Source organism: Schistocerca piceifrons, chromosome 1, assembly GCF_021461385.2.
Source record: "Schistocerca piceifrons isolate TAMUIC-IGC-003096 chromosome 1, iqSchPice1.1, whole genome shotgun sequence".
NCBI lineage: Eukaryota > Metazoa > Arthropoda > Insecta > Orthoptera > Acrididae > Schistocerca > Schistocerca piceifrons.
In genome coordinates this window covers 529,822,345-529,840,956 of record NC_060138.1, presented here as the reverse complement: position 1 = coordinate 529,840,956, position 18,612 = coordinate 529,822,345, and the positions used below count along the sequence as shown (strand labels likewise).

Below are 18,612 nucleotides of genomic sequence, written 5' to 3'. Positions count from 1 at the left end.
TGACCCTCGACTCCGGTAACTGCCATCTTGTTTCCGTACACATTGTAAACAGCCTTTCGCTCCCTATATTTTATCGCTGTCTCTTTAAGAATTTGAATATTTCGATGGCCACTTTCGACCATTCATTCTTTCTGGAGGAACGACATATAGCTTAATGGATTATGAATACTGCAGTGCTCTAAGACACTTGGTTCACTCATCTGCCGAGCTGAATGAAATTCGGCAGATACAGTTTTAGCTATTTTACTTGTAGGAGAAATACCAATTTGATTCGTCGTGTTAAAATTATATTTGCCTACTATTATATTTTTCGTTAGACCCCTTTAGTTGAAAATAGTCTAATACCTTATATGTGTGCGATGGTTAAAGCTGGGAATCGTCTGATTGAAAAGAGGCTATAGCTGGGATAGAGACTTCGCCGTTATGCACCGAGTAGTGTGCGAGTCTCATGCGACCTTTAGGAGGGCCGAATCGCGATCATGCTGCGCCAATTGGTCGATGGGCTGGGCAGTTTGTGTTGTAAAACTGAAGATGATCATCGATTCAGCCTTCTAGTTCAGCTACAAAAATTTGATCTATGACACTTCGTCCTGCCTAATCAACTGAACTGTTAGTGGAGTATCTTCGAATCACAAATTTAACGAGTTACTAATACAATGTACGCATCAGAAATTACTTCATGCATACGTAAGTTATCATTTTGCTTGTATTACGGTAATATTTCGCGAACACAACGCTGTATTCTCCGGAAGTTCAGTGGACGTTGTCTCAATTATTTAATTTGGAAAAAAATATTCAGCTTCGAGAAGTGTATAGAGTAGCCAGGATCATTTTACTAACGCCAGATTTGTGAATGAGAGTATTAGAAAAATATTTCCGGAATCTTCTGTAGGTGAAATGGTGTTTGTGTTTATTGCAGATGCTGGTCCCTATAAGAGCAAAGCAGGAAAAGCGCTCCTAGTATTTTATCCCAATTTTATTCATGTGACGTACTTTGCTCGTGGAGTACATAGCCTTGTTGAAGCAGTACGTTGCACGTTTGTGAATGTAAATAAACTGATTTCTTACACAAAAAAGGGTTTCTAAAGGCTCCTGCTGGCATCAAGACCTACAAAGAAAAACTAACAAATGTGCCTTTTCCTCCAGAACCACTAGTAACTCGTTGGAGTACGTGGGTCCAACTGTGTTCTTTTTCAGTAAACATTTTGACGCCATTGGAGGGGTAGTAAACGACTTCGATAGTGCAGAGGCTTCGGCAGTTTGCCAGTGCAAGGAAGCTTTTAATGATTCCGGTATTAAAGAAGACATTGCCATGATTAGCACTCATATTTCCCATACACCTGCAAGTATTAAAAAGCTTGAAACTCAAGGTTTGGCGTTGAAAGAAACTATTCAGTCAATGAATAAAATTATTCCAGTGAACCCCTCATTGCTGGCGGTATTCGCAAGAGAACTTAAAGAAAAGTTTGAAAATATTTCAAACAATAACCCAGGCTTTGAACCCTTGTGCCAACTTGACAGTTTTATTAATGGAACAGGTGAGCTTTACCAGAAACAGTAAGTACCAGCATAGCACCCCAATTCAAATACTGCCCAGTTTTATCTCAGTTGATGTCCTTTTCTACTTATAAAAATGTGTTGATTGACCGAAGACACAGTCTTACTACCGAACATTTGGAACATTACTTGGTCATTTCTGTTTGCAATAGGAGAAAAATGTAAAATAAATTGTAAATGATGCTTTGGTCCAGTAGTATTAATTAAAAGTTAATGCTGTTCAAAAAATTCGTGATTGTACGTTGTTTTTTAAATAAAGTATTACGGAATTTCTGAGCGTGCTTCTCTGTGTGCGATATATCTCGAAGTTGGTCCTGTACATTTCGATTGTTTCGCTGCGACTAAATCGCATCGCGTCCGCTTGTTACCCTCAACAATAGCAAAGAAGGAACAATTCTTGAAACACAGTAAGCATCCCCATTTTCCAAATTTTTAGAAAATAATCCCAGAAAGGTCCCTTTCCTAACCTCTACCAGAAAGTATTCAGAAAATGATATCAGCGTTGTTAGTGTACCGATTTTTCGCGTGGCCAGCGGTCTTCCTCGTAACTGATATGCACAGGTTCGACTCTGAGATATATGCACGCAGTAACTACCATGTTTTTTTAATTACTTGATCTTGCATATTTCGATACCTCTCAAGCATTTTTAAGCATTTTTCATGCACATTTGCGAGCATATTTGAAAGTTTTTATGATGCATATAATCCGGTGTCTAGTGATAACCTTTGCTATCGTTTAACTAGATTCATATAGGGCCGGCCGAACTTGTTCCTTTTCCAGTCACGATTCGCTTCGTGTTTCGTGATTCTGATTAATTCTATGTTTCTTTTTGCTGCGAGTCCCTAGACAACGCTGATAATTCTATTTCTGCTAGAAATTGGTGTATATTACCTTCTATTACCCTTTGAGTATTTTGAGTTTTTGGTGTGAGCACATGAGTGTCCAAAAATTGTCGCTGAGTAACAGTGATTAATACAGTTTAACGTCACAGAACCATAGTGTTAGGATTTTGTAGGTGTTTCACGTGTAATGACGTACATGAGTACGCTCCATTTTGTGAACAAATGTCCTTCAAGTCTCAAATTAGTTCGTTAAACTTTCACCAGTGTGCAAACCAGCACACCTTCTCTCTGCTGGTAATAACTAGCCTCGTGTATTTTGTAAGAGAAAGATACTAACAAGCATTTAGTGAAGTCTAAAGGAACGAATCGTGGAGGGACATGTTAAAAAAAAAAAAACCCCTCACTTAGGTAAGGTCCCATCGGATAATTTGGTGCCTCAAGTCATAGGACGATCTGAACTCCGCTGGGTGGATTTCCATTGCGGGTTTTCTTTGTGATACAACCTTGGACTAAATTAAGTTAATATTCCTAGCACTTCAAACAAGTTGGCATCCAGTGGAGGTTAGAGAATGTTAAGCACTCTTTTGTACAATACCAGTTCTTGCCTGAGGAGAGTTTTTTTAACACAGGAAATGTGCCGCCCAGCGGACATAGTTTACAATATATGTCGTTTTGGACAGTCAGTAAACAGTGAACGTCTTTTAGCGTTATTTTTCTGAAAATATATTTACGTAAATGAATGTCAAGTTTAGGTAAGCTGGATGAACATTATGAAATACGATGTAGGGTGTAGTAACTTCGTTCCCAGTCCGCTCAATATTCTCGTTTGCAAGCACGCCAGAAAAAGTCTGCTTTCGTAACAAATTTATTCCTATTAGCTACGACAACTACGAAGAACTCTAGAAGTAAAATTACCAATCACTAACACTGTTCACTTTGAGCCTACCATGGTTAACCCAGCGAGTAATATTGGTGCTTTAGCGGCATTTTGTTGTGTTGGATTGTCATTGCGCAAAAAGGAGGTGGGACCGAATAGTCGCTCGTTACCCACTGCCTTTCACAACTGTTGTATAATTTGCCCAAGTACAGATTGGTTTTTCCCTTATAACTGCAAAAGGAAAATGCAAGAATTAATTGAATGGAGCTTTGTATGAACGCACAACACTTCCGTGCATGAATAAGGACTACATCCTAATTTGTACTCCGCAAGCCACGTTATAGTGTGTGGCAGAAGTTTCTTTGTGTACTATCGCTTACTGCTTTTCTTGTTTCAGGCGCGAATGATTGTGCGGGAAGAACAATGGTTGTTGGTAAGCCCCCTTGTGAACTAGAATCTCTCTAATTTTACGTCCGTGGTTTTTTTGCGAGACTCCAATGTATTGGTTGACTCTTCTAGTAACGTTCGCTCGCCCGCCCGGTTAGCCGTTCGGTCTAAAGCACTGCTTTCTGGGTGGGAAGGCGTGCCGGTCCCCCGCACGAATCCGCCCGGCGAATCAGTGTCGAGGTCCGGTGTGCCGGCCAGCTTTTAAGGCGGTTTTCCATCTGCCTCGTCGAATTCCGCCTCAGTTACACTATGTCGGCGATTGCTCTACGTACGCGTGAACCATAATTACTTTAGCACGCGAACATTGTGGTTACACTCGTCTGGTGTGAGGCGTTCCCGGGGGGTCCACTGGGGGCCGAACCGCACAGTAACCATGGGTTCGGTGTGGGGCGGCGGTGGAGTGAGTGGACTGCTGTAGCCTGTTGTGGGGTTGTGAACCACTGAGGGCTACGGCGGGGACGAATCCTCTCCGTCGTTTCTAGGTCTCCAGTTCCATACAGTACAATACAATACAACGCACGCTCTCGGAATTTTAACATTTAACAACTCTGCGACGTACAGCGCCTCTGTTGTACCGTCTGCACCTGTAGTTGGCTTCGCATCTCTATGACGCTTTCACATTTACTGCAGAAACGGAACATACGGCTCCTGTTTGGTACTCTATCAATCCTGTTTGGTACCGATCCCAGACTTGCGACGAGTATGGAAATGCTTATCGAAGGGTAGTTTCATAAGTTACCTCCTTTGTGAATGGATTACAAAACAAGAGAATTCCTCCACTGATTCTATCTTATATCTGTCTACATATCGTAAACATAAACATCAATATTTCGTGCAGATGTTTTAATTTATTGACCTTTATCGATCAAGTTGTGCCTCATGGGAACTCTTCTGACGTGTGCTTCATCAGTCGCTTAAGGTATACTATAATCTGGAGTTAATTTTCAGTTACTTAACTATGTTATCTATACTTTAATCACAACGCTTTGCAGTGACACCAGACAAGTCGTCAGGCCATAGATACGTAGTTACCACTGTGCTAGAAAAACGTTCCGGCTGTAGATAATCAGTGCTTTCCCTCCGAAGTCGGGGCAGGCCGCTAGCATTTTATGAATGCGACTGCATCTGGTGGTTGTTCTGGAATCGATTTATCTGACCAAGATAGCTCTTTCTCCACATTCATGCATAGTGCGTTACATCTGTTTCTGCTGAGAGTCAACGGCCAATTCCTGCACCAAGTGTCGATCTTATATATGTTGTGTGTGTGTCCATAAAAAAAGAGAACTCCATGAACGACTTGAGATAGGACGTTCATATTCACAGGAAATGTACATTAGTATGTTCTGCAGAAATGATTAGCATCTGAACCATGCCGGCTCTCGGGCTCAAGGTCAACACTGATATCATGGCTTTGTCGTTATGAACCGAAGGTAATGGATCAGTGGGAATGTTAGAAGACGCACAGGATGCCTCGCAGACGTATGCACGAACTGTACTGTCCAACCAGTGGCTTTGAAAGACTGAGCAATATTGGCATGAGAAAAAGTGATGCATCGATCCGGGAAACTGCTGCTCGTGTGGGACGAAATGTGTCGGCAGTGCAGCCGGTATGTGCAGAATGGTTCGCGGAAGGCCGTAGAACACGAAGAGATAGTCAGGTCGCACCACCAACACCACCCATCCGAATGGCACTGCAGGGCAGATCTGCGTCCTCCTAAACTCTGGCGTAACGGTGAAACAGTGTAACATATATATATATATATATATATATATATATATATATATATATATATATATATATATATACAGTGAAATTAATGATGGTATAACGCTCACTTGTGATACACTTCAAGTTACTATTATGCCTACAAATTTTTGTCCATTAACAATCTCAAGCTACGTTCTGTGAATTAGGAAATCTTCAGTACAATCATACAGCTAGTCTGATATTTGCATCTCTCACGTTTTGGTGGCAGTGAATAACTCTACGGAAACCATTATGTACTTCCAGGAACACGGAACAGCCAGGGTTCCAGTATCTACTGCTTCCTACATCTCTTGGACAAACAGAATGAATTGGTTTTACTCGATCACTGTTGCAGCACTCCGTGTTGATCACTACAAAGGCGATTGTCAGTCACTATAAATATCAGAGTAAAACAGCAAGAAAAATTCAAAATTCTACAACAGACCGACATAGGAATACAGGCCAATAGTTTAATACTTTTATCGATCAGAATGACGAACCTGAATTTTTTCCCCAACACTGGGAATGCTTCTTGTGTCCAGCGACCTACGATACACTGATAACAGAAGAGGAACAAGTTCTCGCACAGACACATAACAACAGACGCTACACGAGAAACTCTTACCTGTAATGTTGGAGGTTTCATCTGTAGGCTCCCTGCAGGCCCAAACAATTGAGTAGCTGTCGTAGTCAGTATCCAGGACCCAGTAGGGACCCGTCACTGGCAACACACAAAGAAACAAGCTAGGGTGAGCACTGAAATGTACAAATAAGTTTCCTACAATTTAAAATCCAAATAAACATTTCTTGAATTACACCTAAGTAGAGAGCTCCTTATAAATAATGTATTTTAATATATGTTATCACTAATGTAATATTATATACTCATAGTAACTTCTGTTACACATCCTATAATGGAATCAATACTTTGTTGAGGTCCCTAACCTACATATCCATTGTGACACGCACATATGCCACACTGACCTGGCACGCCTGGGAAATGCACCGTGAGTTTGGCCTCTCCGGAGTCAGGGTCATCAAATTCGGCCCAGCCGATGATGTCGTTGAAGGCCCCAGAAGCCGCGCTGAACAATCTGTTGTGTACAGTCACGTTGTTGTCACCAGCCACTGTGTACTCCGCAGTGGTACATTGCCCGCCTTCCTCGAAGGGAGCTTCTCCGAACCTGGCGATCTCGTACCACACACCCTGGTACTACACACACACATTTACACGATGGTCAGAAGCAGCTCTACAATCAGAAGTTCACTCCTGCAGCTGCCGTAACTACATTAGGTGTTACCTTAGAAGTGTCAAATTCGGTGACAGTGGCCTTGTCGCATGTGCTGACTCTGACAGTGCACTGTTGTGGGTCCTGTGGGGTGTTTGTGTAGCGACTCCGTGTCAGACCCAGGGCCTCCAGCTTGTCATTCACCTGCTGCTCCTGCTCTGCTGTCAGCGGGGCACTCCGTGACAGGATCCATGAGTTCTCTACAAAACAAACGATATGGCTATGTTTGCATTTTGCCATTTTTGCAAATTTCCAGTTCAGAATCGAAAATGTAGATGGCCAATTTCCACTATCCGTTCGTTCTGGAGGAGCGACTTACAGCTAAATAGACGACGAATAGTACATTGCTCTAGCACGCTCGGTTCACTCATCTTACGACCGGAATGAAATTAGCATTACACCCATTTTACATGTGGCAGAAATACTATCTTGGTTCGTCATGTTAAAATGAATTTTATGATCGGATATTTGCATACTATCATTTTCTTGTTAACCCACTCAGTTAAAACATAGTCTAATGTATCATTAACGTGACAACCTCTCAAAAGCCGGAATGAGCAGATTTTGCAGAGTAGACTGCTGTGAGTCATGCAGGAAGTTTCATTAGAGTTGTGGAAGGTACCAAGAGAGAGGTGCAGATAAACCGACTGCAGAACCGCCGCCAGCTGCACTATGTTTCTCGGTTGAGGATCCACGATGCGAACTGTTCCATAGAGGTGGTCCCACAGATCTTTTGCTGAGTTTAAATCCTGAGAGTTTGGTGGCAGAGGACTACAGTAAACCACAGACGTACACTGCAGGCCGTGTGACATGTTGCATTGTCCTGCTGGTGGATGGTATCGTACCGAGGAAGAACGCAATGCATGTACTGGTGGACACCGTTCCCAATGGCAGATGCATACTTGTGTTGTTCCATTTTACCTTCCAGGGTACACCACGAAAACGTTCCCCAGACCATAACACTCCCTCCTCTGGACATGACGCCTTCCTTCGATGGTTGGTGCAGGGTGTTTGCCATCTTCCCGATCGAACATGAAACGTAATTCGTCTGAAAAGGCCAACTGCAACGACGCAATAGACGTCCAGTTGCGATATGGGCGTGCGGATTCCAGCCTTCGTCGCTGATGAACAGCAGTCAGTATGAGAGAGGGTACCAGGCGCCTGTTGTGGAGTCCCACACGCAGCAACGTTCTGCGCACTATCTTTGAGTAGACACTGTTAGTAGTCGGCCGGTTCACCTGGGCGGTTAGTTGTTCAACAGTTACACGTTTATACGTTCGTACATATCTCTGGAGCCGCAGTTCACTCTCGTCATCTGTGGCAAGTGATGCACCACAGTTGCCTCTGTTCTGGTTTTGGATAACACCATATTGCCATGCTCTGTATACATTCACCATGGCGGCCCGTGAACTGTTTACAGTACGCCCCCCCCTGCCGCTCCCCCCTCCCAGCTGACACACTTTATATATCCATCACAGATAATGCTGGCACCTATCGTCTGTCTTTGGTTGTTGCACGTTGAGTTCGAACATAGGCGACGGTCACTGGACCGTGTATTTGATTTGTGTGATGAGACTCGTGCAATTCTGCAACGAGTAGTATGGCAGTCTTATGAGATCTTTAGAAGGGAACTTATTTGTATCGAATCCAGAGCCGAATTGCGAGCATGTTGCATCAGTTGGTCGATGAGAGAACAGTTCGTACAGCAATATTTTATCCGTTTTATCAAAATCACTTGTAAGCCCCTTGAGGATGAGCATCAGTTCTGCCTTGTGGTTTTTCCATAAAACTTCGGTCGACGCAACACTGTTATCCCTAATCAAACAGAGTGTTAGCGGAATATCTTCGAATCAGACCCTTATTCACATTTTCTATAGAATATACAGATCTGAAATTACTTCATGGACATACAAGTCACCATTTTGTTTCTATTGTAGTAAAATTTCGAAAATAACTGTTCTTTTTCCCGTAAGATGACTAGATAGCGCCTGAGTTATTTATCTGCAGAGAAGAGTTCTGTAGCCTGGAGAAGGAGTAGAGCAGCCAGGTCGTACCTGCAATGGACTAAACGTAATTTTTGTCCTACAGGACAAAAGAATCCTTTCATATAGAGTTCTTTTAATTATTCTTTTCAAGGTAATCATCGATGTACAGGTTGCAGGTAATTGTATTCCAATTTAGAACCTCGGAGACTATGCCACAGGTGTAAGCGATATTTACAATAAATTATACATCGTTCAAGTGTGGAGGTTATTTACAGTAATATGTAAAATAGAAGTAAAAACGTTAACAGCCAAGTTCACCAATTATAATTTTATTTTTGATTACCAGTTTCGGCAATTCTAAGTTGCCATAATTGGATCATACATATTTTCCCAAAATGGATGTATACTACATGCCTTATGCAAATACATCTCCACCATATATACAATATATCTTGTCAGGCAATGACACGTCATTACAGGGACATGCAGAAATTGAAACCTCAACATGCCTAATATTTAATGTAAATCTTGTATTATTATTTACATGCCCATGCATCACTTTCTGCATGTTCGTAGAATGTCGTGCCATGACTTGACACGATATATTGTACATATGATGGAATATATTGAGAGGTATTTGTATGAGGTATGTAGCATACATCAATTTTATGAAAATATGCGCCCCACCTTATCGTATCTGATATGGTTATGTTGTAATTTGCGATCTATATGCTTTAAAGATCCGATGATAGTAATTTAGAATTGCCGAAACAGGTAATCGAAACTAAAATTGTAATTATCGATCTCGGTTACTGAAGTTTTTACTTCTATATTTCACTTTTTTTTTCAGCGAATATCTCGTGCTGCCATTGAAACTACAAGGCCCCCAAAAAACATGTGGTTCGTGAGCAGTTAACGATATTATGATTATATTTGAAATATTGATGAGAGTCTGTTACCCAGCATTTACAGTATATTCTTTCTCTTTTTGAATTGCGATACATATTTTACTATTTTCTGTGTGTTGTTGCTCTAAACCAGTTTCAATATATCGATACAAGCCCTTTAGCAACCCCTTGGCAAAGTCACGGTATCTACATCTACATCTATACTCCGCGAGCCACCTTACGGTGTGTGGCGGAGGGTACTTATTGTACCACTATCTGATCCCCCCTTCCCTGTTCCATTCACGAATTGTGCGTGGGAAGAACGACTGCTTGTAAGTCTCCGTATTTGCTCTAATTTCTCGGATCTTTTCGTTGTGATCATTACGCGAGATATATGTAGGCGGTAGTAATATGTTGCCCATCTCTTCCCGGAATGTGCTCTCTCGTAATTTCGATAATAAACCTCTCCGTATTGCGTAACGCCTTTCTTGAAGTGTCCGCCACTGGAGCTTGTTCAGCATCTCCGTAACGCTCTCGCGCTGACTAAATGTCCCCATGACGAATCGCGCTGCTTTTCGCTGGATCATGTCTATCTCTTCTATTAATCCAACCTGGTAAGGGTCCCATACTGATGAGCAATACTCAAGAATCGGACGAACAAGCGTTTTGTAAGCTACTTCTTTCGTCGATGAGTCACATTTTCTTAGAATTCTTCCTATGAATCTCAACCTGGCACCTGCTTTTCCCACTATTTGTTTTATGTGATCATTCCACTTCAGATCGCTCCGGATAGTAACTCCTAAGTATTTTACGGTCGTTACCGCTTCCAATGATTTACCACCTATGGCATAATCGTACTGGAATGGATTTCTGCCCCTATGTATGCGCATTATATTACATTTATCTACGTTTAGGGAAAGCTGCCAGCTGTCGCACCATGCATTAATCCTCTGCAGGTCCTCCTGGAGTACGTACGAGTCTTCTGATGTTGCTACTTTCTTGTAGACAACCGTGTCATCTGCAAATAGCCTCACGGAGCTACCGATGTTGTCAACTAAGTCATTTATGTATATTGTAAACAATAAAGGTCCTATCACGCTTCCCTGCGGTACTCCCGAAATTACCTCTACATCTGCAGATTTTGAACCGTTAAGAATGACATGTTGTGTTCTTTCTTCTAGGAAATCCTGAATCCAATCACAAACCTGGTCCGATATTCCGTAAGCTCGTATTTTTTTCACTAAACGTAAGTGCGGAACCGTATCAAATGCCTTCCTGAAGTCCAGGAATACGGCATCAATCTGCTCGCCAGTGTCTACGGCACTGTGAATTTCTTGGGCAAATAGGGCGAGCTGAGTTTCACGTGATCTCTGTTTGCGGAATCCATGTTGGTTATGATGAAGGAGATTTGTATTATCTAAGAACGTCATAATACGAGAACACAAAACATGTTCCATTATTCTACAACAGATTGACGTAAGCGAAATAGGCCTGTAATTATTCGCATCTGATTTATGACCCTTCTTGAAAATGGGAACGACCTGCGCTTTCTTCCAGTCGCTAGGTACTTTACGTTCTTCCAGCGATCTACGATAAATTGCTGATAGAAAGGGGGCAAGTTCTTTAGCATAATCACTGTAGAATCTTAAGGGTATCTCGTCTTGTCCGGATGCTTTTCCGCTACTAAGTGATAGCAGTTGTTTTTCAATTCCGATATCGTTTATTTCAATATTTTCCATTTTGGCATCCGTGCGACGGCTGAAGTCAGGGACCGTGTTACGATTTTCCGCAGTGAAACAGTTTCGGAACACTGAATTCAGTATTTCTGCCTTTCTTCGGTCGTCCTCTGTTTCGGTGCCATCGTGGTCAACGAGTGACTGAATAGGGGATTTAGATCCGCTTACCGATTTTACATATGACCAAAACTTTTTAGGGTTCTTGTTTAGATTGTTTGCCAATGTTTTATGTTCGAATTCGTTGAATGCTTCTCTCATTGCTCTCTTTACGCTCTTTTTCGCTTCGTTCAGCTTTTCCTTATCAGCTATGATTCGACTACTCTTAAACCTATGATGAAGCTTTCTTTGTTTCCGTAGTACCTTTCGTACATGATTGTTATACCACGGTGGATCTTTCCCCTCGCTTTGGACCTTAGTCGGTACGAACTTATCTAAGGCGTACTGGACGATGTTTCTGAATTTTTTCCATTTTTGTTCCACATCCTCTTCCTCAGAAATGAACGTTTGATGGTGGTCACTCAGATATTCTGCGATTTGTGCCCTATCACTCTTGTTAAGCAAATATATTTTCCTTCCTTTCTTGGCATTTCTTATTACACTTGTAGTCATTGATGCAACCACTGACTTATGATCACTGATACCCTCTTCTACATTCACGGAGTCGAAAAGTTCCGGTCTATTTGTTGCTATGAGGTCTAAAACGTTAGCTTCACGAGTTGGTTCTCTAACTATCTGCTCGAAGTAATTCTCGGACAAGGCAGTCAGGACAATGTCACAAGAGTCTCTGTCCCTGGCTCCAGTTCTGATTGTGTGACTATCCCATTCTATACCTGGTAGATTGAAGTCTCCCCCTATTACAATAGTATGATCACGAAACTTCTTCACGACGTTCTGCAGGTTCTCTCTGAGGCGCTCAACTACTACGGTTGCTGATGCAGGTGGTCTATAGAAGCATCCGACTATCATATCTGACCCACCTTTGATACTTAACTTAACCCAGATTATTTCACATTCGCATTCGCTAATAACTTCACTGGATATTATTGAATTCTTTACTGCTATAAATACTCCTCCACCATTGGCGTTTATCCTATCCTTGCGGTATATATTCCATTCTGTGTCTAGGATTTCGTTACTGTTCACTTCCGGTTTTAACCAACTTTCCGTTCCTAATACTATATGCGCACTATTTCCTTCAATAAGAGATACTAATTCAGGAACCTTGCCCTGGATACTCCTGCAGTTTACCAATATTACGTTAACTTTTTCTGTTTTTGGTCTCTGAGGACGGACGTTCTTTATCAACGATGATAATGTCCTCTCTGGTAAGCCGTCAGGTATTTTATCGTTTCGCCCAAGGGGGGGGGGGTCCCTCTAACCTAAAAAACCCCCGTGTGCACGCCACACGTACTCTGCTACCCTAGTAGCTGCTTCCGGTGTGTAGTGCACGCCTGACCTGTCTAGGGGGGCCCTACAGTTCTCCACCCAATAACGGAGGTCGATGAATTTGTAACCATTATAGTCGCAGAGTCGTCTGAGCCTCTGGTTTAGACCCTCCACACGGCTCCAAACCAGAGGACCGCGATCGACTCTGGGCACTATGCTGCAGATATTAAGCTCAGCTTGCACTCCGCGTGCGATGCTGGTTGTCTTCACCAAATCAGCCAGCCGCCGGAAGGAACCAAGGATGGCCTCAGAACCCAAGCGGCAGGCGTCATTCGTTCCGACATGTGCTACTATCTGCAGCCGGTCACACCCAGTGCGTTCAATAGCTGCCGGAAGGGCCTCCTCCACATTACGGACGAGACCCCCCGGCAAGCACACCGAGTGCACACTGGCATTCTTCCCCGACCTACCCGCTATTTTCCTGAGGGGCTCCATAACCCGCCTAACGTTGGAGCTCCCTATAACTAATAGGCCCGCCCTCTGTGACTGTCGGGACCTTGCCGGAGAATCGGCCACTGGCCCAACAGGCGAGGCATCCTGTGGTGGCTCGGAAACGATGTCATCACCACTAGGAAGCACCCCGTACCTGTTGGAAAGGGGTAAGGCAGCTGCCACGCGGCCAGATACCACCTTCGCCTTTCGGCCAGGCACGCGCGAGCCCACCACTGTCCGCCATTCACCCTGGAGTGATGGCTGACCGGTAAGATGCTCACTGCCGGAAGACGCAGCGACATCAGGGGTTCCATGTGATTCCAAGGCCACCGAAGTAGGCATAAGTCTCACCACAGTTGCCCCAACGCCACTACGAGCCGACGCCTGCGCCTCGAGCTCGATGAGCCTAACAGACAAAGCCTCCACCTGCCCCCGAAGAGTGGCCAATTCTCCTTGCGTCCGCTCACAACAACCACAGTCCCTACACATGACTATGTTTACCCTACTCTATACGGTGACAAATTCCCAAGATAATCTTCTGATGAGCTACTCTGATAATCAAGAAACACTCACTGAAATACGAGACGCGAAAACTACGCTAGGTTTTCCCAGAAAAACTATTTAAAAGCTAAGCGCAGCAAATAAGTACAAAAACGCTTTATACAAACAGTACTCGCTGCTGCTGGTGCTCTCGCTCTGGCTGTCACAAGACAACTGCTGATTCAAGTGACTAGTGGCTAACGGCCGCGAAACAAACAAAAGACGGTTTTAGGGCGCTTTCTGTTCTAAACGATCAAGAAAACACTAAGAAATCTAACACGAAAACTACGTAAAGTTTTATCAAGAACTGTTAGTTACTATGCAGAGCAGATAAACACAAATAGAATCCCTTCCTTAGTGGATGGTCGTAAACAAAATGCAAAATAAACGCTTTATACAAACAGTACTCGCTGCTGCTGGTGCTCTCGCTCTGGCTGTCACAAGACAACTCACTTTAGCTCTTTGTAAAGTCGGTTTGCCCTCGACCAATAGCAGTCGTTCGCAGATTGCAGGCCATAAGGTTTTCTGTGTTTAAGAGTGTTAACTATTCTAGTTTGGTTGCAGTTCTGAATTACATTCGTGGCTACGCAATACTGAGAAGACCTTTATCTGTTGGAGATACTAGCCGCTCAGCAAACATTATCGTGTACAAGGACGCAAGTAAGATCAACCCGAATTATGTTCAATGACGATGTTTAACTTTGCGGGTGGGGTTAACTTTGTAAGGCTTTTTGGTGTGGTTCCGCGCGTAGGTATTCGATCGCGTATTTTCGCGTACTTCAATAGGTGCAGATGCTTTGCGAATTAACGATTGCTTGGAAGCTTGTGATAGCATTATATATTACTTTATTCATTTCCTGGTGTGGTAAATTGAAAGATGCTACCCTCCTCAGAAGCGTAGAGGTAATTATCCTAAAGAGTTAGAACTGGGTATTTTATTAATTATCTCACATGTGATTGTCAAAGCAACAGCTGCAATTATAGGTTGGTTCTAAAGGGTTGAAAATGTAAGCTGATTAAACACAATTCTCACCATTCAATTTTACCGAGAACCATATAATTATTTGTATCCCGTCCATTGGAACATGCGATGCTGGTTGGCTCTAATTTTGTTTTCTCTTATGAAAAATAACAATGGTAGTCACCGTCACTGTGATAGCTAACTCTATGGCTACTATGCTATGCTTGAGGCACAATAGTAGAAAACAGAAATTGTATGCATGTTAGTTAATGTTACAGTAACCGAGAGTAGTATGGTTTCGTGTGATTTAATGCTGGGCGTTCTTACGACACTTGTTGTTGTGCTGCCTCGCTGATCTGTTACAGTAATATGTACAATGGAAGGTAGACTCTTGTTAAAAGATTTTTTGGCTACAGTAATTAACTATTTTCTACATTTCACATTTATGTACACACGGCTGTGGGCACTACCCCACTGCTCAGCTAGACCCTGCAAGCGAAAGGGTAACACATGCTCAAAGTGTTCAATATCACTTACAAAGTAATCCATTCATGTACTACCAGCAACGTCCAGATATCCAGGCCCTCAAGTCCTTCTGTTTTCCTGAAGTTATGAAAGTGTGGTACGTGTGATTATTTTCTATACAATTTTTTTTAGAATAATTCATTCTGCTTGTCAGTATCAGTGCTTAATAATCATTACTTACTGTGTGCAGTCTGTGATTTTGAAACACACATGCCACTTTGAACATAAATGAGCTCAATGGTTTAAAATGGTTCTTTGAGAGAATAAGTCATAAACTTTGCATATCACATGCAAATTAATTATCTCCACGAAATATTGTTGAGCAGAAGAAAAGAATGTAAGAAGAAACCACAACTTTAACTTCAGAAAAAAAAAGAATTTGACTATGTTCAATAACTTCGTAATCGATTATTAAAGCTAAGACGATCGCAGTACCTGAAATCTTTGGTCATAACCAAAATTCTCATCAAGTGAATCCCATTTTTTATTACACATAACACACATTTATGACAAAAGCCTAAGATTGCTGATCACTCACTGCTCCAGTTGATACCATCTAATTCCTCTGAAACTTTGTTTTAGGAATCCTGTAAAAATACATATTTCTTATGTTGAAACCACTTCAGTACCTTATCCCACATTTTTGTATCATGAACTGAGTATCAATCAGACTTGAGTTGGATAATAGGCTTCATGAGAGACCAGCTCACGTTGTAAATTCAAAAATTGTATCACATTTGAACAAACGAAGATGTTGTGAAACATTTGAAGGGAATTGAAATAGTGTTTCGAAAACTAACACATACTCAGCAGGTGCTGAATGAGAAAACTTCATGTTTTACTGACAGGTAGAGCGCTACACTTAGAAACTGGAGGTCCCGGTTTCAATTCCTGGATAGGAGATAGGATTTACCTTTGATTCAGTCCTTTCAGGATGGCCCCAGGTCCAGTTAGCCCGCTATCTAACTGAGTAGGTACTGGGTATGTTTCCCGGGGTACAAGTGGGACGGGGCGATGTCATCGCCAGCTTTCCGCTTCCCCCTCATAGTGTCGTGGCAGCTGAAAGGTTGCACTTAACCCTTAGCCAGACCTGACTCCTGTTCACGAGTTCAGAGCCACATGCTTTACGTTTACTTTTTGAACATACTATTAGAACCGAAATGCATCTACTGAATTAGTATTACTAATATATAAATCGTAATAGTAAATTCTTAACAACTTCGTAAATACAACATATTCGCCAAATCTAAGACCAGTTTTGGAATCAATACGAAAATTCCTTTAAAATGAGAACATTACACATAACCGGTCAGTCGTTTTAGATTTCTTACAAATTTCAATTATTTTATTTAACTAAGATGGTATACAGGTTTATGCTCCCAAGCGTTAATATATATTCAAAAAAGTTTAGTGTGCAACAGAAAGACTGTTTAAGTAGTAATATAAATGAAAACAGCACTAGCTTTCAGGCAGCTCATTATGTTTATATGAGGGTCATTTAATAAGTAATGCCCCAAATTTTTTCTCTGAACATATCTATTGTTAAGAGACAGAATTTGGAGACGATATACATTAACATGTCTTGTCCATGTCCTATTTTTCTACGTTGCCTCCATCACTTTCTATGGCTGTACGCCATCGTTGCGGAAGAGCATGTATTCGCTGCTGATAAAAGCTCTTGTCCTGTAGGCGTAGCCATGTTTTCACTGATTGACTGACACTCTCATCGTCTTCAAAGTATGTTCCCTGTAGAGAATCTTTAAGCGGCACAGTCGGAGAGTGCCAGGTCTGGACTGTAGGGCGGATGAGGCAATGATGCCGGCCGCTGTGGCCGAGCGGTTCTAGGCACTTCAGTCTGGAACTGCGCTACCGCTACGGTCGCAGGTTTGAATCCTGCCTAGGGCATGGTTGTGTGTGACGTCCTTAGGTTAGTTACGTTTAAGTAGTTCTAAGTTCTAGGGGACTGATGACCTCAGATGTTAAGTCCCATAGTGTCAGAGCCATTTGAACCATTTTTTTGAGGCAATGATGTCCAACCCAATTTGGCGACTTGTTCCTGGGTTCTCAGACTTGTGTGTGGGCGTGCATTATCGTGTTGGAGAAAGATTTCTGCTGGAATCTTGTCCGATCGAACACGTCGGAAACGGTTCTTGAGTTTATTCAAACTCTTCAGGTATGCGTCTGAAGTGATGGTTGACCCTCTTGGCATCACATACACGAGAATGACGCCATCTCAGTCCCAGAAGACTGTCACCATGACGTTTCTGGCAGAGGGGGTTGTCTTGAATTTCTTCTTTTGTGGTGACTCAGGATAATGCCACTCCATGGACTGACTTTTCTTTCCGGCGCAAAGTGGTACACCCAGCTTTCGTCCCCGTAACGATCCGTCACAGAAAGGCCCCTTCGTCGGTCTCAAAAACGCTCCAACAATTCAGATGAAATGGCCTTTCTTTGAATCCCCACTGTGAGCATTCGTGGACCTCATCGTGAGCACCTCTTTGAATATCCGAGAGTCTCGATCGTTGCAGACTCACTTCCAATGCTGACCGACAACTGTAGAGCCAATTGTCGGGTTGGGATGCGCCGGTGGACACGAATAATGGCACCCACACGATTCAGCATGTGTGGAGCAGTGGCTGTGACTGGACGTCCCGAGCGTGGCTGATCGTGGAGCTCTGTTTCTGCATTTCCTGAGGCTGTCACTTTCTTTACCCGTCGTCCAACTGTACTATAAACTGCATCATCGCCACACACTGAACACAAATGTTTGTGGATGTTCACCACGGTTTCTTTCTCTGCACACAAGAATTCAATAATAGTACGCTCCTTGTAACGTGAGTCGTATGTAGGCGCCAGTTTGGTGCTTTACTACAACTCTGTCACCCGCGAGAGCGGTTCGAAACTTCACAGGGGCACAGAACAATCACCAAATGTGAAGCACCAAAAAGGACGTTTGTCTATGTATATTAATGTGGGGCATTACTTACCGAACGACCCTCGTACTTCGTGTTTCGGCATCACATACCTTAAACTGGTGACGAGATGAATGTCTTGAAATACGTTTTGGAGAGTGGCGAGACATCAATTGATGAGAGTTAGGTGATGACATCTCGTAGCCACACAATACTTTTAATTTTTCTAAATGGCATCCAGATGCCAACAAAAGCAGAGGTAAAACTACAAGAGTTTAGTTTGTACCTAGAGGAGCGTAAAGTCAGGACGTTCGCAGTCAGAATAACTGATAGTGATGCAATCCACCAAGTGAAAATTACTAAGCAGCACAATAAATTCCATCTTTCAATGGGGATATTATGATTGATAATTTTCATTTTCTAATCTG

The 18,612-nt window shown here is 42.6% G+C and overlaps 1 protein-coding gene across 1 annotated transcript in view; it reads right to left on the bottom strand.

Moving 5' to 3' along the window:
- The window catches only part of LOC124746904, a 105,832-nt gene that overhangs the window by 61,856 nt on the left and 25,364 nt on the right, over positions 1-18,612 (bottom strand). Inside the window, exons 4-6 of the mRNA XM_047248948.1 lie at positions 6,773-6,960; positions 6,456-6,684; positions 6,097-6,249 (exon numbers count right to left, since the gene is read on the bottom strand). Coding sequence (XP_047104904.1) covers positions 6,097-6,249; positions 6,456-6,684; positions 6,773-6,960 — 570 coding nt within the window. The remainder of the gene's footprint in view (positions 1-6,096; positions 6,250-6,455; positions 6,685-6,772; positions 6,961-18,612) is intronic.